Source organism: Sorghum bicolor, chromosome 1 (assembly GCF_000003195.3).
Source record: "Sorghum bicolor cultivar BTx623 chromosome 1, Sorghum_bicolor_NCBIv3, whole genome shotgun sequence".
Taxonomy (NCBI): Eukaryota; Viridiplantae; Streptophyta; class Magnoliopsida; order Poales; family Poaceae; genus Sorghum; species Sorghum bicolor.
Genome location: NC_012870.2, coordinates 925,319 through 945,521, shown reverse-complemented (window position 1 = coordinate 945,521; position 20,203 = coordinate 925,319). Strand labels below are relative to the sequence as shown.

The 20,203-nt window shown below is 42.0% G+C and overlaps 4 protein-coding genes across 4 annotated transcripts; 3 read left to right on the top strand and 1 right to left on the bottom strand.

Annotated features, from left to right (window-relative positions):
• LOC8061407 (26S proteasome non-ATPase regulatory subunit 12 homolog A) lies at positions 331 to 5,519 on the bottom strand. The gene is made up of 11 exons (XM_002463463.2): positions 5,347 to 5,519; positions 4,958 to 5,155; positions 2,583 to 2,690; positions 2,394 to 2,498; positions 2,221 to 2,277; positions 1,946 to 2,142; positions 1,657 to 1,756; positions 1,459 to 1,571; positions 1,207 to 1,360; positions 1,040 to 1,117; positions 331 to 872 (listed from the first exon to the last, which is right to left on the bottom strand). Exons 1-11 carry the CDS (start codon positions 5,347 to 5,349, stop codon positions 654 to 656), a joined length of 1,332 nt encoding a protein of 443 aa, XP_002463508.1. The 5' UTR covers positions 5,350 to 5,519; the 3' UTR covers positions 331 to 653.
• LOC8061406 (U2 small nuclear ribonucleoprotein A') lies at positions 6,809 to 10,731 on the top strand. Its single transcript, XM_002466047.2, has 8 exons — positions 6,809 to 7,071; positions 7,176 to 7,216; positions 8,363 to 8,492; positions 8,580 to 8,785; positions 9,703 to 9,873; positions 9,995 to 10,045; positions 10,144 to 10,308; positions 10,414 to 10,731. Exons 1-8 carry the CDS (start codon positions 6,990 to 6,992, stop codon positions 10,417 to 10,419), a joined length of 852 nt encoding a protein of 283 aa, XP_002466092.1. The 5' UTR covers positions 6,809 to 6,989; the 3' UTR covers positions 10,420 to 10,731.
• Positions 11,728 to 13,941, top strand: LOC8061405 (translation initiation factor IF-2). The gene is made up of 3 exons (XM_002466046.2): positions 11,728 to 12,794; positions 12,933 to 13,093; positions 13,296 to 13,941. The coding sequence occupies exons 1-3, from the start codon at positions 11,753 to 11,755 to the stop codon at positions 13,479 to 13,481; spliced, it is 1,389 nt and encodes a 462-aa protein (XP_002466091.1). The 5' UTR covers positions 11,728 to 11,752; the 3' UTR covers positions 13,482 to 13,941.
• LOC8061404 (DNA repair RAD52-like protein 2, chloroplastic) lies at positions 17,456 to 19,755 on the top strand. Its single transcript, XM_002466045.2, has 4 exons — positions 17,456 to 17,843; positions 18,026 to 18,063; positions 18,386 to 18,477; positions 19,315 to 19,755. The coding sequence occupies exons 1-4, from the start codon at positions 17,551 to 17,553 to the stop codon at positions 19,459 to 19,461; spliced, it is 570 nt and encodes a 189-aa protein (XP_002466090.1). The 5' UTR covers positions 17,456 to 17,550; the 3' UTR covers positions 19,462 to 19,755.

Genomic DNA, 20,203 nt, shown 5'->3' with positions numbered 1-20,203 from the left:
TAAAAAAAGGTGCCAAGACACCATAGCAAGGACAGCAAATTCTGCATTTTGAATAAACTAAACATAAACCCTAAAATTTTTGATATGTTGCATTTTATCATTCCAAATTAGTTGGCAAACAAGCCCCTAATATAATACATGAATGATTTCTTAGGTTTTCAAAAAAAAAAAAAAAGAGTGCCAACTCAGCATTCAGACTCAGCGTAGAGACGAGGCTGGTTTGGGAGGTGGCACTGCTTTTAGATTTGATCAGAGACAGCAAGGTTCATGCAGGGTACAATGGTCAGCACACTCAGTCACTCACCAGCGTGTCTCCGTCCAACAACGATAGCAAAACAAACAATGTTAGTTTGTTATAGAATGTGTGACCCGTAACAAGTGCCACCAAGGACCAACGAATTCAACCAAAATCTCCCATCAGGACACGAATCCAGAATTACTCTACGGCGACTGGTTTCTTGAGATACAGAGAATTATTATCCTGTCCATGTGTAATTCATTTGACAGAACACTGGTTCATCTTAAATGATCTTCCACTTGACACCACCGGTTAATCTGAAATAGTCTCAATTCAGAGTCCTGCCGTTACACTATCTTAACACCACGGCAGGGCTACCAGGGAGACCTAAACCAAAATGGGCAAACACAAACACTCAAGCTTTCAACACCGCCTTATGGATCATGGTTTCCTTGTGAATCTGGTGACAGCTTTTCTCGACCAGGTCGAGAAGCTTCTCGAGGTTGGTAGCCCATGAGTTAAGTACACCGTTACAATCTTTAGTCGTCTGGAAACTGACAACTCCCATCGGCCTGTCAATCTTCGCAATCAAAGCTTTTGAGTTCACCATGTCTGAAAGATGCTTCTCTGCCTCCTGAAAAGAGTAATGTGTAGTTCTAGTTAGATATCTCAGCTGCAACTGCAGCTATAAAATGCTTCATAATTCAGGTGATTGTCATGTACTTGGACATTTAAACACAAGATGCCACACTTGGCATCACAAAGAAAATACTATATGATGCAAAGGTGAAAAATACAAACCTGCAAACTCAGGCAAAGAAGATCTGCAAGCCTCTTGAGGGTAATCCTCGAATAGTATTTGGACACGACCAAGATATTCTGAACAGAGCAAAAAGTCAGGTTCAGTGGACAAGCATGTAAAGCACAAAAAAAAAAATGTAGAGCAAACACAATGCAAGAATACATACATGTTCGATAATCCTCAGCTTCAAATCTTCTGCAGCTTTGGCACCCAAAGCTCCTCCGAGAAGATTCTTCTCGTTCTCGTATTCGTGCTTGGCGAACTCCCACAAAGTTGTCCACTGGATGACCTCCATGGTAACCAGCTGCTTCAGCAATAGCCTTTTTTCACATCATATCACAACAGGAAAAAAATAAGTGATTATTGAGATAAGCCTGCCTGGAGTTATGAGACTAATTTTGTGAACATACAAATGTACCTGAAATTGGGAATCTCCGAAAGGTTTTTGTCCTCGAGAGTAGCATTGAGAAGGCTAGATTGCATAGGATCATGGGGTGCTAGCACCAAGTACCAACAGATCTTCCGAAGAATCTGCAAAGGGGTAGTCAGATAATTAAGGGATTGGTGGAATGGGGTTAGGGGGAGTGTATACACATGTTGAGAGTTGACAGAGTACCGGTATCCACTTTGTTGGATCCTCTTTTATCGCTGGAATATCATAAATCGCCTTGTAACAGCGGCAGATTTCCAGGTAATCATTGTTGTGCATGTAATATCTGCGAAGAGACAACGAAGAATTATGATTGGCTCCAATATGAAATGTAGTTATGAACCATAGCGTTAAATAGAAAAAAGAAATTGGGGGTTCCAGAGGTAGTCAGGTAGACGAACCAATAATGACAATGACAATCAGATAGCATGCTAGTAGTGCATTAATCTAATTGAGATTGAGAAGCATCACATACCGAATCATGAGTTCATAGTAGACGCGCTTCAATTCTAGTAGGGATGGAATGTCTGCAGGAGCATCCTGAACAATATTGTCCCCTTCCTTTGGTTTCTTTTTTTCCTTCGATGGATCTGCTTCAAATACTCTAGTACTAATTTTCCTTGATAAAATTTGTGCTCTGACATAATCTTGCCGATCCAGGCATAGCCGGACCTGTAACAACAAAGGTTTGCATGAATCAGAATTTTAGTAAGAATACAATGTATTTAACATAATAGATTGGCATAATACCTGCTCAAGAATAAAAGCAATTTTTTCCGTCTTGGCCATGGAGCCAAATGTTTCGACCTGATAAACAGCTTGTTAGTCCATGACAGTCATGGATGGTCAGAACTGACAAACAGTACTAAAGAATGGCAGAAACATTGTCATATGTCCTCAATTCTAGTGCAGTGCAAACTTACAGCAACTTCTTGCATCAAATCGGCAGCCTCGTCAATCTGTCCCTGCTCCTCTTTGATTTTAGCAAGTCTTCTGATCAATCTTGCTCTCTCTATCTCAACATAAATCTGTAGATGAACAACTGTGAGATTACAGACATAAAAACAATGAATCTTAAAAGTAATACAAAATCATAGATGGAAATTTCTTACTTTGCCAGCAGAGACACTGCTCAGTGTTTTGATTAGCTCGATGCGTGTGTCAGTGTCTGGTGTCAAATCAATGTAGTCCATTGCTTTTTGAACCATGGCAGTAATGGCCTGCGATAAACATAAATGACAGTAATATAAGTGTACAGTAAAAAAAGTAGCATGTGACATACATAGTTAGTGTGCCTTTCTATATGCTTATCAATTTATAGGTAAACAAATGGACAAAGATGACTTATGAATCTGCAAAAACAAGATAATAGTTAAGAGTAATGCTTTGGTACTGCATAGGCTCCCATTTGAAAGCAAAGTAATAAAGAACTACTTACACTTAATAGATTGATCTAAAGTGTTCTGGTCATGGGCAAAACACTGCTCAAGATAATTGTGAATAAGACTCAAGAACTAGCAACTGCATGTCCAAGCAACTAAAGGTCAAAGCAAAATGTTGCAGATAAAGATTTCACATTGTGGTTGTTCAACAATGGATAGGAACAATGCAAACTCCAGAAGTGCAATTATTCACTGAGGCTAAGAAAACAAGTACCCTAACGAACAACAAAATGGATAACAGTTCAAGAGAATTGCATTAGCATGCATGTAAACATCACTATGGCCATGGATGAGAGCGTTTGGATTGCACATGCTTCATAGTCAACACAGAAGAATGGTGAGCAGCATGTAAAAAAAAGGAAAAGAGCAAATTTCACTAGCGGTCCTCGAACTTGTCCCGAGTTCTCATCTAGGTCCCGGTATTCCCAAATTGCACATTTACCTCCCTAAACTTGTCCTAAGTTCTCATCCAGGTCCCGGTACTCTCAAATTGCACATTTAGCTCCCTAAACTTGTCCTAAGTTCTCATCCAGGTCCCGGTACTTTTGAATTGCACATTTAGCTCCTTAAAGTTGTTCTCGTACAGGTCCCGGTACTTTTAAATTGCACACTCAGGTCCCTAAATTGCACACTCACCTTCGCCAAACCGCGCATGCATGCCCGCCTTACCCACGTAGCAACGCAACACTGCACCATACTCGACATCCTACCCCGAACCTGCCTACTATGTTGTATCATTGGTGTGGTGCTGCACCTATGTTGCCACGCTAGGCCATCTTGTACTCGCCTCACACTGCCATGACACCATGATGCATGCTCCACTCACCCTACTGCACTATAGTAAATGCGATTGTATTGAGACAACGGCCGATGCCGCAGTTCGATGGAGCACGAGCGAGTCGAGCGTAATCGAGGACCATAGCGGCGAAGGCTTGGCTAGGATGTGGTAAGGCAAGCACGACAAGGACGGCCAAGCAACTAAGCAGGTCCTAGGAAGCTAGTATGCACGTGCAACGCATTGTGTGGGAAGGGTGCGGATCGGAATGGTACAATAATAAAATTTTAGGGAGTTGGGCGTGCATTTTTTAAGTACTAGGAGTGGGATGAGAACTTGGGACAAGTTTAGGGAGCTAAATGCATAATTTGGGACCTAGAGGAGAACTTGAGACAAGCTTAGGAAGCTAAACACACAATTTAAAAGTATGAAGACCTGGATGAGATCTCGGAACAAGTTTAGGGAACTGAATATGCAATTTGAAAGTCTCAGGACCTAGATGAGAACTCGGAACAAGTTTAGGGAGCTGAATATGCAATTTAAAAGTACCGGGACCTATATGAGAACTCGGGACAAGTTTGAGGACCGCCAGTGAAATTTACTGAAAGGAAAATCAGTCAGTATTGTTAAGTAGAACTACACCAAATAAAAAAAAACAAAAACACAAGATGTTCCGATAATCAATGGACGCTGCAAATAGAAAGAATGTACAAAAGTAAGATATCAATATATCATGCATTCCTAGTATTCTTGATAATTACAACTGCAGGAGGATGGATAAGCCATACTTCCTCCAAAAACAAAAACACAAGATGTTCTGAAAATCAATGGACGCTGCAAGTAGAAAGAATGTATAATAGTAAGATATCATATATTCCTAGTATTCTTGATAATTATGACTGCAGGAGGATGGATAAGCCATACTTCCTCCAACCACTACATTAGTTTAATCAGGCAAACTTCGATTCAGAAAGCTTTCTCAAGTCTAGCTTCTTTTACCAGAGAGAGTTCAATAGATGTTTGGATCAACCCTCAAACCAATAGCTACTGTCAGCACCAAGTGTTACAACAAAGTTACAGTAGCAAAGCAGTTCTTCAGCCACTTCAATCACACGTTATTCAGTGAAATTTTAGAGTTTAAAGAGCACTCCACCTTCGTATAAGAAAAACGACTACTTACATATATATATATATATATATATATACTAATTACGTAAAGCAATCGAAGATGTAATGTAAGAGCAAGGCGGTGAACTCTCGAGAGCCGAACCTGCTTAAGCTGGCCTCTCCTCTTGGAGAGGAGAACGATCTGGTCGTTGAGCGTCTTCCACGCGCCGGCCTTGTAGCAGAGCTCGACGATGTCGATGACGGCCTTCCGCGTGCCGGCGACATCGCCGGCCAGCCTCATCTGCTTCTCGACATTGAGGAGCGACTCTATCGCCGCGTCGAGGTTGGTGCTGTCGCCCTCCTGCACTCATCCAGCAAGAGCAAAGTCAGACCGCGAGGTAGCAGATGAATCGACGCGGGATCGAAACCCTAGGCGGGGAGGGCGCGGCCTGCGCCTGCCGGGCTGCACAAACACTAAGAAACGGGGTGGAGCGCGGACGGGCGAGATGTGGATGGAGTGCAGGTGTGGGAGGAGGGCGGCTGGGGGCTCACCATGGCCGGATCCGGGGAAGCTGTGGAGGAAGAGACGGTAGGCGGCGAGGAGATCTGCTGGGCTGCTTCGCTTTGCTTGCGGGGGAAGAAGGTTGGGCAGGCAGGTAGGGCTTTGTTGGGCAGGCAGGCAGGGTAGCCACCGAGGCCTCTTCTCTTCCCTCCGAGTTTGTACTGGAACTGCTTCCCAGTCCGATGGTCCGTCGCCCCCTCCACGGTAAAATCGCGCCGACAGGTGGGGCCGCTCTGTCATTTGCAGGCCGCACTCCCTCTCGACCGCACCACCCCCTCTCTTGTATTGTGTCCTTTTCATTTCAAAAAATATATATTAATGTATAGTTCAAAATTCAAATATGTGCAATTTTGAGGCCTTGTTTAGTTCACCCAAAACCCAAATTTTTTTTCAAGATTTCCCGTCACATCGAAATTTGCGGCACGTGCATAGAATATAGACGAAAATAAAAACTAATTGTACAATTTACTGTAAATCGCGAGTTGAATCTTTTAAATCTAGTTACTCTATGGTTGGACAATATTTGTCAAATAAAAATAAAAATGCTATAGCTCCGAAAACCAAAAAGTTTTCGGAACTAAACAATTCCACTTGCTGATCTACGACGTCTATGTAAATACCAGTTTTAAAATGAAAATTGCTATTGTCCTTGACTTACTATGATAGCTGTAATAGTACCTTAAAATATACTTTATTAATAATAAAACAACTCTTAGGTCAGTTTTAATGGAAGTTTCAAGTGAGTTTCATTTAAGAAATGAGTTCCATTTAGATAAAATTCTTTTGGTACGGTTACCAACTCTTTATGAGTCTTGAAATTAATTGTTTTAAAAAACACTAAATGAAACTCTCCATTGAGAATGAATGTTTCATTGAAGTTTTATTTCATTCCACGTGATATGGCAGTGTTGAAAACAACGTCATGAAATTCATTATTAATATTGACCTTAGAAAAGTCAGCTTTGTGGTTGCTCGACGGTAAAGAAACTACATGAATTAACTATGTCTATAAGCCAATTAGCGTGCCAAGATTCAACGTCATGGAAACTCTTCTCTCTATTTTTTCTCTATTTACTACTCACTGAGTTTTCATTTGAGTTACGGAAAGTTAAAAAAAATAGCTTCGGGTTGGAGGGAAAAAGAAAAGGAAAAGAGCTTTGGGCCTTGTTTACTTTCCAAAAAATTTTGCAAAATTTTTCAGATTCCCCGTCACATCAAATCTTTAGATGCATGCATGAAGTATTAAATATAGATGAAAATAAAAACTAATTGCATAGTTTGGTCGGAATTGATGAGATGAATCTTTTGAACCTAGTTAGTCCATGATTGGACAATATTTGTCACAAACAAACGAAAGTGCTACGGTACCTGTTTTGCAAAAAAATTTGGAAAGGCCTTGGGTCGTCGAGTTTGGGTCCAAACCAAAATCGAGCCCAACGACGCGTTCGGGACCGAGACCAACTGGAGAGTGGAGACTGCTGCCCACCCGGCCACCCCACCCTGCTTGCAATCGCGCCCGCCACTAGGGTTTTTCCTATCTCGGCCTCGCCGACTCCCTCCCCCATCTTCCCCGACCCCGTATCTCCCAACATCCGGCGGCCGCCGCCATTGCCGCTGCTTTCTCCCAGCCGCCATGGTTAGGCTCACCGCCGACCTGATATGGAAGAGCCCGCACTTCTTCAACGCCATCAAGGAGCGCGAGCTCGACCTCCGAGGTTTGCCCACTCCCACCCTCCCTCCCCAACCAGTTAGATCTAGGGTTCTGTGTCCTGCTCTTCGAAAGCTCACAACCCTTGCTCCTCCTCCCCATTCGCTGCAGGCAACAAGATCGCCGTCATCGAGAATCTCGGAGCCACCGAGGTGAGCTCCGCCGTCTTCTTCCTTACCTCTCATACTTCCTTTACGCATGTCTGTAGGTTCGATTCCTTGAAGTTGGTACAGCAATGTTAGTTACTACAGTAGTGTCAGTATGTTATTGTCAGGCTGTCACAGCCACTTCCACTCACTTTTGTTTTCACCGTAGTTCGTAAAACCCAGGAGGCTCCAAGTAAACGGATTTTGCTTCTCTTGAAGTGAATATTGGGTGGTAAATGTTTTGACCTAGTGGATGCATTTTTTTAATAGACTGAGCATTTGATTGGTGGGTAACAGTGGCGGATCTAGGATTTTAATCATGGGGGTACGAACGAAAACGATATAGTTCATCGATATGAACATAACATAATTAGATCACTAAACGGTGATAAAATAGTTGTGAATATAGAGTGTTAAAGTTGTTATATAAGCTGAGTAGACTAGCAATTATGTATAACAATGTATTATATATGTATATATATTATTAAAGAGTATACATATACATATTAAATGTTTTTCAAAAAAATTTGGGGGGACAGCTGTCCCCCCATGCTACTACTCTAGAACCGCCCCTGGTGGGTAAACCAAAGGGAGCTGTATTTTCTGTATCGAGATACTGTCTTGGACAATCAATCCCAATGCTCTGCTCAACCAGCTTAGGGGGCGAAGGGCCTCATACATTTGTACTAGTATAGTAGGGGAGGACTGGTGGTCTATGTTTTAGTGGTGCACGTAGATGCCTCCTGTACCATAGGAATTGCTACTTGCAACTTTGGTGCTGTATTTACTGTGTAAACATCTTTTATGCTATGTATATGTATATATGCATACCTGCTTTCTTCCATGGAATTGTTAAAGTGAGAGGTTGTCTAATAGTTCAGGATCTGTTCTGATTTTCGTTTCATTCGAGGGGTCTAAAGGGCCTGTGTAATTTCTGTGTTAATATAGTGCCCAATCCAATTTATTTTGGGGTCTGGCTGGTCCACATCACGGTGATTTCATTTAGGGCATATCAATGACTTGATACTGTGCTGTTTGAATTGGTTGGACAGGAATAATAAATTTTAAAACTGATTTGGAATAGTATTTAGCTTTATGGGTTCCTTCTCTAGCTTTTCTTAACACCATGTCTATTCATTCTCTCTCTAACAGGACCAATTTGATACAATTGACTTGTCAGACAATGAGATTGTCAAGCTTGAAAACTTCCCATACTTGAATCGCCTTGGCACTCTACTAGTTAACAATAACAGAATCACACGTATCAATCCCAATCTTGGTGGTAAGAACTCTTGTATTCTCAACACGCGTTTTCTAACTGCCATATTTGCTCCATGTTTCACCTTTTTTCTTGGTTCTTTCCATGCAGAGTTTTTGCCAAAGCTTCATACGCTGGTGCTCACAAACAATCGTCTGACAAATCTTGCGGAGATTGATCCGCTGGCATCTCTTCCGAAGCTACAATTCCTTAGCTTACTGGATAATACTGTAACTAAGCAGCCAGACTACAGGCTATATGTGATCCATAAATTGAAGCATTTGCGTTTGCTGGATTTCAAGAAAGTGAAACAACAGGTGAGCAATATCTTTTGGCATATAAAGATGTTGAGATGTCAATCATTTGCATGAATATTTGTCACACATTTCATGCATTGCTGTCAACTTCTGTGCTTAATAGCTTATCTGGAGTTCATTTTTTTTTATTAATCCATGAATCTGCCACTGATAGTTTTTAAGATTAACCCTTAGTTGCTTGGTGTTTTCCTTAGTTCTGGTACAACAAATGATTATGTGTTTCTTATTTTGGGTTAGTTATGACGAGCGGTTAGCACTAATTGTCTAATGTCTACTGAAGTACTTTGCATAGAATCCGCTCGTTGTTGTTAAGATTGCATGTTCTACTTTTGTAATCTTTGGTATCAAAAGGAATTTAAAACTATTAGTGCTGCAATCAGCAAGCTTATGTGGTTTGACTTGTTGATGGGCCCCTATTGTGCTAACTCCTTCCTGTCACCATGTCCAGAAAAAACACTCTAAAGTTCAAAGTTACTTGACTTAAACAAGGATGTCATCTGATACATGTGTTACATTATTCACCCTTTCCGTGCTCTCTACATGTTTGCATTTGTGCGAACATGACTAGGAGTTTTAGCTAATTTATTATGTTCAGCTGCATTTATTGTCACAGAGTCTTCTTTGGAAAACATAAACCTAGACAGAACCTGCATCGCTGCTTGATTAGTTGATTTATTCCCCCACAGGTTGTTTGTTCATTTCCTTTGGAATGGCTCCAAAATATGTTTTGGGATGGACCCCAGAAGTGCTGGCAGCAAAAGGGACAAACAAGCAACTCTTTTGACTTTGGATTTTCATTAATTAGATGCATTAACACCATGGAATGCCTTGGCTGACATGTTTTTTCCATTGTCCAGTCTGCACATGTTGCTTTTGTTTCTGAGTTCCCTTGGGAGACATTTCTTTCTGTTTTGTAGGAGAGAGTTGCCGCAGCGAAAAAGTTTCACTCAAAGGAGGCAGAGGAAGAGGCAAAGAAGGTAGCTGTCAAAACGTTTACTCCTGGTCTGCCTGATGCTCAGGACATCACAATGGAGCCGCAAGGTCCTAAAGTAGTTGCTCCAACTCCTGAACAAATCACAGCTATCAAGGTAATAATTTGTTTCCAAATCATTTCCTAGCTTGCGCAGTATTCTCTTGGTGTTCCCATTGTGTGTTTTACCGAATAGTTCTGCTTGTTTATTTGCTGACAAAGCTGTTGTATATCTGTAGGCTGCTATTGTGAATGCTCACACTCTTGAGGAAGCTGCAAGGCTAGAGCAGGTAATGCCCAAGGACTTTGTTCTCATGCTCTTTGCAGCTTTGGCTTCTAACTGTGTACTGATAGCTTCGTTCAACACTTTGTGGATCATCGTGTTCAGGTATTAAGCACTGGCCAAGTTCCTGCTGAATTTGCAGTGCCCAAGCCTGATGCAAACATGGCTGAAGCTTCAGAGGGAGCTGAGAAGATGGATACAGATGGTCAGAACCAGGAGGGTGAGGCTGATGGGCAGAAACAAGATGACGAAAGCACCCCAATTCAAGAGGTAATGACCTAATGTCCGACGTGTGCACAAGCATACTTAATAAATTGTTTTCCTTGTGGCTAGTGCTTTCTCACACCATGTCTCTGCTTATCTGCATCTTGGCAGGATTGAAGGCATGGTGACATGGCTATATCGCCTTGGGCTGGAACCATTATTTGAGTTTGGTTTGCCAGTTTTCGTGGGGGGGAGAAAAGAGCTAGAGCCTGTCGCAGTACACCCTCTCTGGATCGCATGCCTAGTATCAAGTATTTTATGTATCCTGTGGAATGTGGATGCTAACAACAATTTTTTTAGATGATGGTACTGATAAGAGAATCAGATGTTGTAAACTATACATTCGTGCATGTTGGCGAACAAACCGTTCTTAAAAACCGTTGCTTGACTGATCGCAGAGTGGGATGTTGCGTTGCTTCCTATTCTCAAGTGTTGCTCGTCACAGCTGGATGTATCATTTTTGTATACGTGCAATTGTACTCAATGGTGGAATTACACTGTAGGCTGTCTACTGTGGTTGTCCAAACAAACTGCCATTGTAGTAGTCCAATGTATGTCATCTAGAAAAACTTGTCTAGCATGAAGGCAAGCACCGTGCAGGCAAAAAAAAAAAAAAAGAGATGATTAGAGGGGACACGAGAGTTTAGAAATCTTTAATTTCTTTCGGTCTCTTGTATCCAAAGATTTATCATTGGTTTATGAGTTCCATATAAAAAAAGCACTAGATCATTTTAAATTTTTTTGACTAGTCAAAAAATAAAATAAAAATAAGAAAGAGAAAAGTCAAGAGACCTCTAATGATCAACCTAAGGGAAAGAAAGACAGATGAGCCAATTTGAGATTTATTATTATTATTATTATTATTATTATTATTATTATAAAGAAGAAATTCTGATTTTTTTTGTATTTTATTATATCTTCAAGGCAAATCGATCCAGGTCTTGTTTAGTTCCCAAAAAATTTTACAAAATTTTTCAGATTCCCCGTCACATCGAATCTTTAGAGCTATGCATGAAGTATTAAATATAGACAAAAATAAAAATTAATCACACAGTTTGGTCGGAATTGACGAGACGAATCTTTTAAGCCTAGTTAGGCCATGATTGGACAATATTTGTCAAATACAAAAAAAAATTGGTACTATTCATATTTTGCTAAAAATTTTAGAACTAAACAAGGCCTAGTGTTGCAGAGTTGAGTTGGATGATGCATTCATGCATGAATCCTTGCTGCGTTTTGCAATTTTGCATGATGTCTGTACCAAACGAACTTGGGTCCGAATTCCCAGCCATCCGAATCCCATCCCGTTCCCGTCTCGGCATCGGCATCGGCGTTCCCCCACCCCACCCACGCCGCCTGACGACCCGCCAGATGTCCATAAACCCCCTGACACCCCGCCTCTGTCCCTGTCTTCCCCCTCCTCCCTCCTCACCGCGCGCCACGCGTCGCGATGCCTCCGCCTCCGCCGCCCGCTTCCACCGCCGCCTCGCGCGCGGCAATGCTGCACTCGGTCAACACCCTCGCCTCGTTCAGCGACACCCTCGCCGACTTCCTAGATCAGTGGGACTCAGTCGTCCTCGACGTCGCCTCCATCGCCGCCACCTTCGCTGTCCTCTTCCCGGGGCCCGGTTCCAACCCTAAACCCTACCTTCCCGCCCCCGCGCCGGAGCCGGTCAGGGAGCGCGAGCCCACTCCCGCGCCACAGCCGGAAAGGGAGCCCGAGCCCACTCTCGCGCCACAGCCTGAACCCGGACCCAATGCCGCGCCGGCGCCGGAGCCGGAGCCGGAACCGCAGTGGGAGCGGGAGCCCAGTCCTTTGCCGGAGCCCCAGTCCAGTCCCTTGCCGGAGCCCGCACCCGCACTCCAGCCACGTCCCGCTCCGGAGTCCGCACCCGCGCCCCAGCCGGAGCCCGCACCCAACCCCGACAGCGAGCGCCAGGACGGCGCTGGCGACGCATACGCGGCGGAGCTCGAGCACAGGTGCCAGCAGATGAACTGCAGGGGTGTCCGGCGCTTTGTCACCGCCCAAGTGCGGGACGGCGGCGTCGAGTGGCTGCGCCAGGTGGGGCCGGGCGCGCTGCGGCGCGCCCCGGACCCCGCTGCGCTCGTGCTCCGCGCCATCGGCCGCTACTACATCCGCGCCGAGAGCCCCGACGTGGAGGCCGCCTGCACGCTCCTCCTCGAGCTCTACGTGCGCGCCGGGTGCCCGCGCCTCCCCTGGGGGCAGGGGAGGGACGCGGAGCTGCTGCTGCGGCAGGAGGCCCGCGAGGTCGCGCTGACGTGGCGCAGCCGCCTCCTGCGCGGCAGTGGCGGTGGGGTCGGCAACGCGCCCGGCGCTGCGGGCGCTCGCGGCCTCGCTTTCTTCATGGCTGCCTTCGGGGTGCCCGTCGAGTTCCCGGCGCAGGAGCTCTGCGACCTTGTAAACGCTGCAGACGTCGCGGCCTGCGTTGAGGTGCTCAAGGCCTCCAAGCTCTTTGTCAGGAAGATGCGGGGTGAGAAAAATGAAATCTACTACTTCCCTGATAACATTCGAGAACCCTGATAACATTCGAGCGTTTCAGATTTTCCATGTTCCAGTTCAGGACCTTTTCAATGCGCTAACTGCAATTCCTTTTTCTTTTCTCTTGCAGATGTCGTTATCGAAATGATAAATAAGGCCATGTATCTTCAGGCAATGCGCATCATCCTTGCATTTGAATTTCAGGAAGCATTCCCTCTTGCACCAACACTCGCTCTCATCATTGAGAAACTTGAGCACGATACGAAAGATGAGAATGAGGGGCAGGCATCGGTATGTTTGTCATCATTCTTGTACCACATTTGTTATATTCGGCATGGTTTGCAGGATTTTATGCTTGGCCTAACCAGTTATTTCGTTCATTTGTTGTTATTGTTAGTATTCGGCAACCGTTTTATGATGTGTTAAGTTTCTTGTCTTCAATGCTTTCTAATAAACCTTATCCTAACGAGTACATGTGATTGGTTCTGCACAGGAGCGTGATGAGGAGGACTTGGCTCTTTTGAGTTCAATATCCAAATGCATGGAGGATCACAAGTTATCTCCCTCAGAATTTACTAGCTTTGCTGCGAAGATTGCGCTGTTAGAAGAGCGTGTTGGGAAGCCAAAACAAGCCTGTACAGGAGTTAAGCGGAAGAGAGCAGAGGAGTGTGTTGGGTAGAAGCAAAGTTCCCATATGGTTGCGCTACCTCTATTGCGCATCACTGGATTCTCTTTGTGCCATATAGTCAACTTCACTGGCACATGATAACCATCCTAGAATCACCACACAAAATAGTTGTAGCTCTCCAAATTTTATGCAGACTAACTTGCATATTTTACAGTCTTACAGACGTGTAGAAAGTATTCCTGGATATTCTAAACTCCACAGGGATACATCATGTGGAACGTACTATCTTCATAAATATGGAATCACTGAACCTATAGGAAGGCACAAAGAAGGTTATGATGTTTTCGTTTAACCTTTTTTTTAATAAGCTTGGCCCTGTTTAGCAGTTTCCCTACCCAAGTAAACTCAGCCAACTTTTGTTGTTTGTTGCATATGGATTTCTTTCGGCATCACCCATGTTTTCCCTTATGAACATCAGTTGGGAGATCAGTATTACTTGGCCTGATATAAATACATCATAAATGTTTTTATAGCTGTCTGGTTTATTTCTTATCAGCATTTTCAGTAAAACTGCTGGTTCTATCGTTCTTATTAAATCTACAATAGGGATATGTGATAGATGACTAAAGTTGTGTACTCTGTACTGTTTAAGTAGGCCTTTGAATCCTGCGAAGCACCTTTTCCATGAGGGCATTTGATTGAGGCTTGAAAGTCGAAAGAGAAACATGGTTTGTTTAACTATCCTATTTTTTTCTTAAATGTGTTTGTAATCCTCATTAGGGCGTATGGCAGTTTATGTGCCTTTGAGGGTTACAACTTTGTGTTAGATGTTGATTGAATATCAGTTGTTTTTGTTTTGTTGATTGTGCATCCCCTAATATAGTCATTTTCTTTTTCTTTTCCTTTTTTTTTGTTTTTTCTGGATGCGTTATATTACTTACTATATGGGTGTTAAGTGCTTGTTGAACATTATTCAATTGGTCACTTTTGTGGATGCATTTATCCAGTTACTAGGAAGTGACGAGGCCACTGGTTTTGCAACCTCTCATTAACAGATTATTAAGCCTTTGATTGACTACCATTGAACTTTGAAGTGTGTGGTTTGGATGCATGGAAACGTTTGTGCTAATCTGGATTGGATGCTCTGGTTTTTGTTGTAATGTGACCAGAGCAACTGAGAAACCATTTGACAACACGGCACTGTAGGCCTTTTGAATTTTGTTTGATACTCCCTTTGTCATATGTGTGTCACTCTCATTTTTTGTAAATGTTTTTAACTTTAATCGAATATATTAAAAAATTAATGTTTATGATATATAATTAGTATCATTAGAATAATCAATAGATATATTTTTATTAAATTTATTTGAAGATACAGATATTGCAATTAATTTTTATAAAATTTGATCAACATAAAAACCTGTGTGAGACTCTTTTTTTAGATAGAGGGATCAGCATAGTAGGAGGCGGCCGGTATGGGTGAAAACACTTAGGCCAGTCTTGGTGGATAAATTTATGGCTTTGTTTTTAAGACTCAATGTAAAGTTTTATCCTGTATTTTTATAACCATTTAATTTCATGACACAGTGAGAATTGGTAATCGTGCCAATAAAACTTATTTTGTCTATCTCTTCTTAAATATAATACCATGTTATTGAAACTACCTACTATGTGACAGCCTATTAATAAAACTCACGTCCTAAGGGAGTCTTATTGCGTCTTTTTTTTTCTAGAAAGGGATATTTTATTCTGTCCTATCTCGATTTGTACATTTAAACTCAGCTCAAATTCGTACCGATGGATATTGTTCGTTTGAGCTTATCAGCCGAATCTAATAGCTATTCAATAATGTTTTTTTTTATAATAAATTACTCAAAAATTAGTTAACAGCTGTCATGACTTATCAGCCAAACGAACAAGGCAAACTTTTTTTCTTTTGACAAATTTGAAGTCAGACAAAAACATTATGTGATGTTTTTGCTTTTCATTGTAGGCCTTGTTTAGTTCACTTTAATACTAAAAAACTTTTTAAGATTTTCTATCACATCGAATCTTTCGGCATATGCACGAAACACTAAATATAGATAAAATAAATAACTAATTACACAATACGAGACAATTTTTTTTGAATCTAGTTAGTTTATGGTTGAACAATATTTGCAAAATAAAAACATAAGTACTACATTTTTCAAAAAAAATTTGAACTAAACAAAGCCTGAGACATCCCGTTTCGAACAGGAACTGTGTTCGACTGGTAGAATTGTAGAAAGCAAAGGTAAGATAGGAAAAAAGAAAGAGTAGCACGTTCATTTGCATCTGTTGCCGTGTTATTGCACGTTGATTCTGCTGTGTTGGTTGTCGCAGACGTGGGTACTAGGTCGTTCTTCTTCCGCCGGTTGTACCCAATAACAATTCACTTCATGAAAAAGTATGGTTTAAAATACTATTAACTAATTTATTATACGAGGAAAATATTACTAAGTGGCTGTCAAATTTTGTAGGTAAGCAACAAACAAGTTCATAATTTTAATAAAAAATGAGCAGTGCACCACAGTCCAAGACAACGTCTATAACAGGGCCGGTGGAGATAGGATTCCAATTCAAGGACATACTCCACCTGGCGTTTGACTTCTAGCAATGTTGAATTTAACTTTGCCACCCTATTCTTTAGCACTACTTTAGTAATACTTCTCAGTGATTTAATAATATTTTTCTCTCACAATAAATCAGCAAAAGCATTAGCATAACTCAAATTCCAGCAAAATGAAAGCTAGATGCTCCACAAACTGGAAAATTGCAATGGAAGCAAGGAATGCAAGGCCGTTATAACTTGTGAGTACCACAACTAAAGATGATATACTCCCTCCGTCCATGAAAGAATTAATTTTACAGTGTTGTTCTAAGTCAAACTTTTTAAACTTTGATCAAATTTCTAGAAAAAAATACTAAGATTTATGTTATCAAATTAGTATCATTAGATTTATCATAGAATATATATGTATACTTTTATAAAAATATTTTTCAAGACAAATCTATTCATATAATTTTCATATTTGCAAACTCAACAATTTAAAAGTTACTAATGATTTTATGTTCTCAACCTTTGACCCAAACCTTGTCAAAAACAATTTCTAAATTCTATATAGAGAGAGTATAAGACAAATGATAAAAGACTCCTCGCGAAAAAAATGATAAAAGGCAAATGACGTTTCAATTGAGATAGATGTCAACAAACCATTGATATCGCTCCAAAAGTTCATTTTATCATGTATCTGAAGAACAACTTTTATTAAAATACATGATACATGAGCTAGAAAAACATCATTTACAAGCAGGTATAAAAAAAACATGCGCAAGGATTAAGATAACCAGTTTGTATAAACACATGCACAAGAATTAAGAGAAACAATCGGCATTTGCATTAAACAAAAAAAAAGCACATCACATCGCTTACAAGTTCAAAACTTCATTTTGTCAGTATACAACCGTTATTGCCATATTACTGAATGGGATGCTAGAGGATTCGAAGGAGAATATAGTAACATTCCATGATGAACGTACCAACATTAATCCTTACACTATTCTCATATTAAATAATTTTGCTGAAGAACACAACTAATGCTGACACTTATATTGATTTGTTGTGAGAAAAAAAATATTATTCTAGGATGAAAAAATAGTGGTGATAAGTTCAAGTAAACAGGGCAATAGGTGCACATAAGGCCTTGTTTAGTTACCCAAAATTTTTGCAAAATTATACATGGAGTATTAAATATAGATGAAAATAAAAACTAATTGCACATTTAGTCGGAATTGATAAGACGAATCTTTGGAGCCTAGTTACTCCATAATTGGACAATATTTGTGAAATACAAACAAAAGTGCTACTATTCATATTTTGCAAAAATTTTTTAACTAAACAAGACCTAAGTTAGAGAAAAATGTAGCTTCTCTACTCCTGTTGGAGATTAGCAAGTGGCAGCAGTCTAGTCAATGTACGTGCACAACTTCCCTCCCAACACACAACAGTCCCACTCGCACCAACCGCGGTTGCCAACCTAACCAGCAGCCTTTGACCCCCCCCCGTCGGCCGCCGCCGCCGAAGCGGAAGCCGCAGACCATGGAGCACGCGTCCGCCTTCCTCGCGCGCGCGCTCACTACGCCGCTCCCGGCATCCGCCGCCCTCCCGCGGCGGCGCCCGGCTCGCGTGGCCGTCGCCGCCGCGGCGCCGGAGCGCAAGCCGCCGGGTGCGGTGGCATCCACCACCAACTACGTCGTGCCGCTCGACGCCGCGCCGTCCGGGATCACGCGCCCTCTCGTCGAGATCCTCCGCGACCTCAACAAGCGCGTCCCGGACGCCATCGTGCGGCCTCCCTCCCGGCGCGCCTCCGCCTCCGACCCCGTCATCCCCTGGTGTGTGCGCCACCTCACCTACCGCCGCTACTAGCTCTCTTGCTCTAGGGCTGGGCTAAAGCCTTGCAGATCTTAATCCTAGGCCAGAATTCAGGCGGATCTAGCAACCCATACGCGATGCTTGGACCATACTCATATTTTTCATTTTTATCTGACCTCTTCCTCGTCCTGATTGTGCTCAGGTACCATGCCAACAGGATGCTCAGCTTTTATGCTCCAGGTGAGGCTACAATCCAAACTCATGCTACTGATAATGCCCACCCACTATTATGTGCGCTTGTTAAACTTGTAATGAAGCGTGAAGGGTGGATCATTAAGTACTACTAGTATATATGAGCTGCATAGGATTATTGTCATTTGGGTGTCAGCAAAATTCCATTTATCATGAGGCGAATTCAACATTTCCTTTTCCTTCCCTTGTAAAACTGCTCGAGCCCCTTGCTCCACTGATCTTGTGTGTTCACTCTCGACTTGAAATGTGCTGGATGTGCTTCATTTGCCAACTGTCTGTTTTTCAAATTTCACTGGGTTGTTCTCTTCAGGTTGGTGTGGGGAAGTCCGTGATGTTATTTACACTGACAGTGGAAAGGTGACGGTCATATACCGTGTGACTGTACGCGGAACAGATGGAGAGGTACCTCCACTGCCATCTTCAATTGTGATAACCGATTGATATTTGTCTCTGACCATTAGTTGACTGGATAACCAGTCTCACTGTTGCTTTTAACCTTGTTGTGTAAAAACATTTTAGTATTTTTTCCTTTTTTTTGTGGATAGATGATAGGTGGGTTTTGGCCTGAAATCCATGGGAGAACTCCGGCAAGAGAGGCCCTTTTTTTTGTGCATTATAGATTTATAGCTGTTGGGTTACCATGAATTCTGTTAGTTCTAGTTCAAAAGTTTTCTCAAAACAATTCCAGTGGCAGATGATTCCAAATTTCTACTCAATCTTAGTTTGTTCAGGCTTTGCCTATTTTCACACCCAAGGCGTAACCACATTTCTGTGTCATTCTTGGCCATTAGTAATAACCAGCCATATCTGTTGCCTGAATTCGTTTTCTACAGCTAAACAGACAGAATATGATTTGGTACATGCATGTTAAGTTATACCATTAAACAGAGAGCTTGAAATGGTATAAGGTCCCAGTGAACTATATGATATATCAGCAGAGAGGTTACGTGATTCAGCACTGGATCATAACCCTTCATCCTGCCTCCGACACCTTGGCTTTAACATTGTACTGTCCATGCCCAGTTATGTTTTGGTTATGCAGTCCGTGTTCTGAAGGTGATCTTTAATTTGCACCATGGCTTTAACATTTTGCAGTCCATACCTTGGTACATTTTAGGCTATGCAGTTTGTGTTTTGAAGGAGATGTTGAATTTGCGTGCATCAAATGAAATGAATTACTGGCACACTAAGACGACAGTTATTTGATAGACCTGTCTGGTGTTGTTAACACTGATGCAGGTTCATAGGGAGGCTGCTGGAACAGCATCACTGAGCGATGCACGGTTCGACGATCCTGTGTCTGCGGCAGAAGAGGCTGCGTTCTGCAAAGCCTGTGCGAGGTTTGGTTTCGGCCTGTACCTGTACCATGAAGACGAGACACCATAGAAGACCAACATTTGTTCACATCATCTAAGCCGGCTCTGTTCAGATTTACACTCTAGAGGCTGTGGTGTACTGGCGTTGATCAGTCAGTCTATCAGATACCCATCCATACTGCACTGTAAATACAGAGGCACGTCAAGTTACCCTTTGTTGCTAGGGCCTTGAGCTGTTGTAATTTTGTGTGGGATGTTGTTTGCTCATTTTCGTACAGTCTTGTCTTGCAAAAAATGTTGTCAGCTGCAGTTGGTGTGGATTATGGAATTATTATGAATATATACTCAGTATCTTTTTTCCTTATCTCAAGCACACATATTACCAAGTTTATAGAAAACTACTACACGTGTTTCATTGAAACCACCATAAAATATTTCTTATTTAGCATCTTGTTCGTTTGAATTTATCAACACTGGTTTTCAGTTATAGAATAATATTTTCCTTTTACAATAAATAATAAATCGGTATAGCAGCCGAAAATCAAAGTTACTAAAAATGGCTTGACACAAGTTTTTTTTTTCCTAATATAATATAAAATCTCCGATGTCATTTGCAAACCGGTTTGTAATCGTAACCCTAAACTTGCCATCGCACTAGTCGTCGTTGGCTGACGGGCTGAGTGCGCGTGCGTGCGGGCGGGCGAGAGACGCGGAGCACTTTCGTTTTTATTTGACAAACATTATTCAATTATAGAGTAACTAGGTTTAAAAGATTCATCTCGTGATTTACAGGTAAACTGTATTAGTTTTTA